Source organism: Primulina huaijiensis, chromosome 3 (assembly GCF_012295235.1).
Source record: "Primulina huaijiensis isolate GDHJ02 chromosome 3, ASM1229523v2, whole genome shotgun sequence".
Taxonomy (NCBI): Eukaryota; Viridiplantae; Streptophyta; class Magnoliopsida; order Lamiales; family Gesneriaceae; genus Primulina; species Primulina huaijiensis.
In genome coordinates this window covers 28153404-28161167 of record NC_133308.1, presented here as the reverse complement: position 1 = coordinate 28161167, position 7764 = coordinate 28153404, and the positions used below count along the sequence as shown (strand labels likewise).

The 7764-nt window shown below is 33.5% G+C and overlaps 1 protein-coding gene across 1 annotated transcript; it reads left to right on the top strand.

Annotated features, from left to right (window-relative positions):
- Nucleotides 1-2141: 2141 nt before the first annotated feature.
- Nucleotides 2142-4780, top strand: LOC140974362 (probable indole-3-acetic acid-amido synthetase GH3.1). Its single transcript, XM_073437756.1, has 3 exons — nt 2142-2526; nt 2963-3064; nt 3184-4780. Exons 1-3 carry the CDS (start codon nt 2204-2206, stop codon nt 4559-4561), a joined length of 1803 nt encoding a protein of 600 aa, XP_073293857.1. The 5' UTR covers nt 2142-2203; the 3' UTR covers nt 4562-4780.
- The last annotated feature ends 2984 nt before the right edge of the window (nt 4781-7764 follow it).

Sequence of the window (7764 nt, the reverse complement as noted above, 5' to 3'; positions counted from 1 at the left end):
GAATTAATCAGATTTAATTTAATATATAGGGTAATTAATTAATTCATTAAGCATGTGATTTAGTCTTTATAAGTCGGTTAATGAAGAATAAAATAAAATGATGAGTTAACATGCATCCCACCAACCAGCTAGCGTTTAGCTGTTATACAAATTGCGAGGCGGCGTAAATTTTTATTTGCTTTCCGATTTTTAAAGGAAATTTATAATAAATTACATGAAAAATTGCATTGTCTTTTTGTTATTTTGGTGTTCAATATTATTAAATTTAAGTTTCATTTGTTATTTTTTTCGATTTTAATTTTTTCCCGATGTGCTGATGTGACATTGATATCGTTCAACATCGTCACTTTCGATGAGAACGACAAAAATTAAGAAAAATATTGTACTAAAATTGAAATATGATAATATAAAATACCAAATCGTAAAGATGTATATATACTGGACAAAAAATGCAATCGTAGGGGAAAAATATTTCGATTAAATTTTTCTTAGATATTGTATTATTACTAATATATTTTATTTTATTTTATTTTATTTTATTTTTTGGTAATAAAAGATGCGGAATCCTAGCCGGCTTAAGTCGGAGAAGGCAAGCTTTTCGTCTCGAGTGTGTTTGTAGGTGATTTCGAGAATTTTACTTTTCAAAAAAGGAAAATGAACTGCAATCATTTCTTTTGTGCTTCTTTATTTTTGGATTTTATGTCGTTAATTGGGAATTTTGTCGACTTTTGTCCATGTGCGCATTAAATTTTACAATTTTGTTGGACCTTATTTGTCCATCGTAATGCCAATTTGCGATTTGACCTAGTTTTGTCGCCTAAAACGTCGAACAATGTAGGGTACGTTGGGGTTTGTCTTTGATAGAAATATTGTTCCCAGATTTTAAATGAAAACTTGATCGGTTCTTGAACTTCGTCTATTTACTCGTACGCATCAGATCAATGAAAAGTTGTTTGGATTGCTTAGAAAGGATGAGAGATTTGTACAATTTTTTTCAAAATAAAAAAACTCCGGAATTTTCGTAAATAAAATCAATCGTAGCACTAGAACTTTAACAAAATAATGATGTACATAACTATATATATTTTAAATGACACTTATTGTTGATAATTTGTTGCATATCTAAAGCCAATGATTTACATTACCTTGGACAGATACTCAGCTCATAACTCTTTTTCTTTTTTACGCTCTTATTAATATTTCGACGCTCTTTTTTTCAATTTTGTTTAGAATCTCTAAATCTCATCAAATTTCAATGGGTGCAATAATATCTCCGGCTGATAGTACAATCGAATTGTGACACTTAAACTGTTTTATGATTTAAAATATTATAGTTACTATTAATTATAATTTTTAATAAAACGATATGCATAGTCTCTAACACTAAACTAATTTTTTCCATAATAAAAACTAGTATATCTATATAATTAAGGATAAAATCAAGGGATTAATTTAATTGGCGATGAAAACTAAGGCAAATCAGGAAATCATGAGGCAAGTGCCGGATAGCAATCTATCCGACATGGGGATATAAGCATGAATTGGACGTTTAGTGTCATTACAAAAACAAAAATCCTAACACCAACGTAAATTACCAAACTAAGGATGTCCACGCCATAACTGCATAATTAATATTTTAATTAACATTAATTTGACCCTGATTAAATTATGTAAATATGTTTGGTTCAAGGAAGACAAGGTGACGTCACGTGGTCCCCAGGTGTCACCTCCTCGTGGTACATTACCTTGGGGCAGATATGATTCTTACATGTCCATCCAAAATGAAAATGAAGAGGGGTATCCAGTCCGGCTGCCCGATGTTTAAAATAATCCTAGTATTTATCTAATTATACAAGTGAGATAATTAATTAATTAAATAATAAGATTATATATGGTGTATAACCTCCAATATTTATAGTTAATTTTCATATGTTTTATTCTATATATGAAAGTCCTATAATATAAAAATATTTATTTATTTTCGATTATACGAGGAATATAGAATATAACATAACATAATTTGTAATACATAACTCACCCAAAATATATCCACCCATAAAATAGGTGAAAAGGACAAATCTTGCTTCCTATATAAACCATCGCTTGTTCCTCCAAATTTGCACCACAAACACAATCTTGAAACTCAATTCTCAATCAAAGTCTACTACTCCTCAGCTTTCTTTCTGACTTACTTTCCCCCATCATGGCGGTTGATTCTTCGCTCTCTCCGGCGGCTGTGAGCCACCCGCCGAACGAGAAGTTCGCCAAGGCACTTCAGTTTATCGAAGAGATGACCAAAAACACGGATTCTGTACAAGCAAGTGTGTTGGCTGAGATTCTGAGCCAAAATGCTGAAACTGAGTACCTCCAGAGGTTCGATCTCGGTGGTGCTACTGATCGGGATTTGTTCAAGTCTAGGATCCCGGTGGTGACGTACGAGGATCTTCAGCCGGAGATTCAGCGTATCGCTGGCGGGGATTTCTCTCCAATTATTTGCTCTCACCCCATCTCTGAGTTTCTTACCAGGTAAATTGGAAAGGAAAGTGATAAATTTGTATATATTTCTTTCATTTTTTTGTTAATTCTAATTCTGCATAGTCTTGAGAAAAAAGTGTTTTGCATGTCCCGGAAAAGGAAAAAAATATTTTGTGAGATTTATTTTTTTATATTTAATTAAATTAACGGTATGCATATGTTTTCACTATTTTTTAATCTTTTCGTACGTGTGTCATCGATCCAATTTTATTCTTATTAATGAACAAAATGAAATTAAACTAGTTTGAATATTAGATAATATACGTTTTATTACACAAATAAGTTATAAATATAATTAGTTTTAGAATGAAAAACTTGTAACTAATAAGAAAAATTTTCCAAAAGATTCACGAAATTCAAATTTATAAAATAAATGACTGCTTTTTTCTTAGGGTTTTCTTACCACTTTGTTGACTGAAATATGCAGTTCTGGAACGTCGGCTGGTGAAAGAAAGCTTATGCCAACAATAAAGGAAGAAATGGACCGCCGACAATTGTTGTACTCTCTTCTCAACCCTGTAATGAACCTGTAAGAATATTTTAACATTATTCTTGACTCATAAATGCAATATTCTTATGAAAAATTCCCACATAAAACATGATTTGCTAGATTGTAATGAATATTCTTCTGTTAATTGTGATCACCAGATACGTTCCAGGTCTTGACAAGGGAAAAGGGTTATACTTTCTTTTCGTGAAGGCCGAAGCGAAAACTCCAGGCGGGTTGGTTGCACGCCCGGTGCTCACCAGCTACTACAAGAGTGATCAATTCAAGACCCGACCCTGCGACCCGTATAACGTGTACACGAGCCCGGACGAAGCGATTCTCTGCTGTGATTCATTCCAAAGCATGTACACTCAGATGCTTTGTGGCCTCCTCATGCGTGAAGAGGTTCTCCGAGTTGGGGCCGTTTTCGCCTCCGGTCTTCTGCGAGCCATACGGTTTCTCCAACTCAACTGGAGACAACTCGTGCATGATATCTCCACGGGGTCCTTAAACCCTAGAATTACGGACAGTTCTATTCGAGAATGCATGGCTAAGATTCTTAAACCAAACCCTGATCTTGCTGATTTTATTGTTGATGAATGTGAAGGCGAAAACTGGGATAGCATAATCCCAAGAATATGGCCGAATACAAAATATCTTGACGTTATTGTTACTGGCGCCATGGCACAATATATACCGCTTCTTGATTTCTACAGCGGAGGCCTGCCTCAAGCTTGCACCATGTACGCTTCCTCCGAGTGCTATTTCGGGCTTAATTTGAAGCCGATGACGAAACCTTCGGAGGTTTCCTACACCATCATGCCTAACATGGGATACTTCGAGTTTATTCCTCACGATCCGAATAACCCGATAACTCTCTCCCGGGATTCACCCCCACGGCTGGTGGATTTGGCGGATTTGGAGGTGGGAAAGGAGTATGAACTTGTGGTCTCCACCTATTCAGGTCTATGCCGATACCGAGTAGGCGACATCCTCCGGGTAACTGGTTTTCACAACACCGCGCCGCAGTTCAAATTCATAAGGAGGAAGAATGTTTTGTTGAGCATTGATTCTGATAAGACAGACGAATCTGAGCTACAAAAGGCAGTCGAAAACGCTTCGGTTTTGCTACGCCAGTATGATACTACCGTGGTGGAGTACACTAGCTATGCCGATACAAGTTCAATTCCAGGACATTATGTAATCTACTGGGAACTGCTTATCAAAGATCCAACAAATCCCCCGAGCGACGATGTCTTAGCCAAATGCTGCCTAGTTATGGAAGAAGCGATGAACACAGTTTACAGACAATGCCGAGTCGCAGATAATTCGGTCGGGCCTCTAGAAATCCGGGTTGTGAAAATGGGGACATTCGAAGAGATGATGGATTATGCGATATCAAGAGGCGCGTCGATTAATCAGTACAAAGCTCCGAGATGCGTCAGCTTCACTCCCATCGTGGAACTACTGAATGCTCGAGTTCTATCCGCCCATTTCAGCCCTGCAGCTCCCCAATGGACACCAGAGCGGCGCGTTTGATCGCAGGAAGATTTTCGAGCAATGCTACCCAAAAACAAACATGCTCTGGAGACTGTCGACCCAAAGAATTGTTCTTTGAATGTGGACTATGTTTAAAGCTTTAGAAGTTCGTTGGATTTCAAAGTTTTCTTTTTTGAATTTGATTGTATGCTTTTGTGTGTAAGATTCAAATAATGTGCACTTCGTGATTGTCATGTAATGTCTGAAAGTTGGGGGAAAGCTAGCTGTCTAAAGTTGTAAAATGTGATATTTTAGAGTTGAACATATCTTTAATTTGTTTCGCGTTGCAAGTAATTAATTATTCATCAATGGTTAATTATCGATTATTTCGGAATCCAATTGCGCCTCTTCTCACATAGTGAAGTCCTCGAATTCGCCTTTAGGGCACCATTATTTCCTTTACCTATATATTCTTATAATCTTTTTTTATAAATTTAAACTAGTCTATCCCAATGAAATTTTTTAAACCTTTGATAATTATTAAAATTTTCATAAATTTCAAATAAATTCTACCAAATTCTTCTATATTTAATTTACTAGCAAATTTTTAAGATTTTTTATTTTTATTTTTCTTTCACTTGTTTAAGTTACTCCATGATTTAAAATTTTGTCCTATCTAGGAAAAGTTTGTGAGTATAAATTTTCAAGTAACAAGTCCAAATTGGTGAAAAAAAGGTTTATCGATTTGCTCTTTTTGTAATTTCGCATTCAATCTAAATAAAATTTTAAGTCTATATTAAATCGAGAGAAAAACACAAACTCCTTTTGTAGATTATAATATTTGCCATTTGGTGAACTGTCCTACATATATGGATATAAATAATCTAAACCAAGTCAAATTGTATCGGGCTTGAGCTTGGCTCGTTTAATATTGATAGAGGCTCGAGCTCGATTCGAGCTTTTATCATCAGACTCGAGCTCGATTTGTCTTGAAATTAATATGCTCGCGAAAAGCTCGAGTTCGACTCGTTAAAAGCTCGTTTATCATGTTAATCAAGCCGGGCTCGAACTTGGTTAATTAATAGTCTGTTTATCTGTTTAACAAGCCTAACTTGAGATCGGCTAGTTTTCGAGCCCGAAAAGCATACAATTGAGCTTGAGTTTGAGTTTGATTCGAGCTTGTTAAAAATTAAATATATCTATGAACAAACTTTAAATCAAACATAAAAGCGTAAATCTATTTATAATTAATCAAAAAGACAAACATAACAACTAAAAATACATAGATCAAGCTCGTTCTCGAGCCTATTAACAAACATGTTTGCGAGCTCTCGAGTCGAATATCCTTAGGCTCGATATTGGCTTGATTAAATTTTCGAGCTCGAGCTTGGCTTGATATGATTAACAAACGAATTCAAACGAGCTTTTTATCGATTCGAGCTCCGAATAGCTCGCGAACGGTTTGATTCATTTACATCCCTATCTTCATATATTATAAAATTATATTTTTTGTCACGTAACATGTACATTTTTTATTTTTTGTCTTACTATCGATCAATTTACGATTTTAGTCCAATAACTTGTACTTTTTTCAATTTAAGTCTTTTTTTTATTGGAGTGATATAGCATCTGACACGTGAGCAATATTCACTACGCCGTGATAATTTCTTATTCCACGTGAGTTTTGGTGCCAAGTCAGTATTTTCAGTGCCATGTCAACATTTTGGTAAAAATGATGAAAAATAAATTGAGAAATACAAGTTATAAGTATGCTAAAATTTTGAATTGACTAACAACATGATAAAAAATAAAAAATATATAAGTCACATGACCAAAAATATAATTTTCTCCTTTATTTATAAGACATATATATAGCTCTATATCCAGCCGTATATGCTTCATATTTTCGAAATACCATAAACACCACTTTTTAAAATTGAGGACGTAGTTGTAATTATTTTTATTTTTTTCAGATAAGCTGTAGGGGAATATTTATTTGTGGTATATATATGAGTATATGAGATGGTTTATGTATCTATTTCTGTTATATGGGTTAATCCGATCCATACTTAAAGTTAAACTAAAAATTAATAAAAATTAACATAAAAATAATGTTTTTTCCGGAATCGGGTCGAGTTGGAGATCCGTATCATAAAATTGATCTCTGAGATTGTCTCGTAAGAGTTTTGTGATGTATATATTTCTCTATCGTTTTTAGCGTAATTTACTTTTGATTTCTTTTGGGATTCTCAAAAAAATTAAGATAAAAGTGTTGGCTATATGCAATTCACCAGTGACGTACAACTTATATGGTGTGTTGGACTGGGATTTAGTTCAGTCTAGTCTCGATCAATATATGCTCTATACATATATATTCTTTTGGGTTTTAATGTCATATTTATCTTTAAATAGGTAAGCTAATATTTATAATTATATCATTATATAGAGAGTTGGTTATGGTATTATATTATAAATATACACCCCTGTATTACGAAACTAATACTAATAAATCAACTCTTCAAACTACGTACTTAAAAAATAATATAGAAATTATTCATTCACCGAAACAGAATTTAATTATTAAAACATGATGTAATGTTCTCTACTGAATTTAGTAAGATTTTATATAATAAAATATGGTTTCTTCGCATCAATATTAGCCAGATAGGTACTGGAAAACAAAAAAAGGATTAAAATTTGATAAATTATAAGACTAAAAGATTATCATCAATATATATAAGAAACCATCTCGACTCATATTGATTTTTGGTACTTAAAATTCAGCCCTCTGAAAAAACTAAAATCTCACGTGCTAGCTCTGCCGTTGCATATAAAATTTTTTTTTAATTGAAAAATATTATTCATAAGCATAGGAAAACATCAGAGTTGGGGGCTGCGAAATTTAGTTTTAATTATGTTGGGGGGAAAAAGAGAGAGAAAATATATATATATACCCATGATGTGATATAAAACAGAGAAAGAGAATCACCAAATTAATTCATCATAGAAATCATTTTTTAGCATCGGAAGTATGTCAAAATTAAATACAGTTTATTCTATATAACAAATTAAAATTAACATAAAACATAATGCATTTTATAAAACCCTATCTTTAATTAAGAACCGGCCATTCACGTCTCCACGTTTGGGGATTAGCCTGCAAATTTCTCCCCCTTCAGTCAAACTCAACCTAATTATATTTGTACACGACTTTTTTACATTTGTTTATTAAAGCTTAAACTGGTATGAAAAGTTTCAATTTT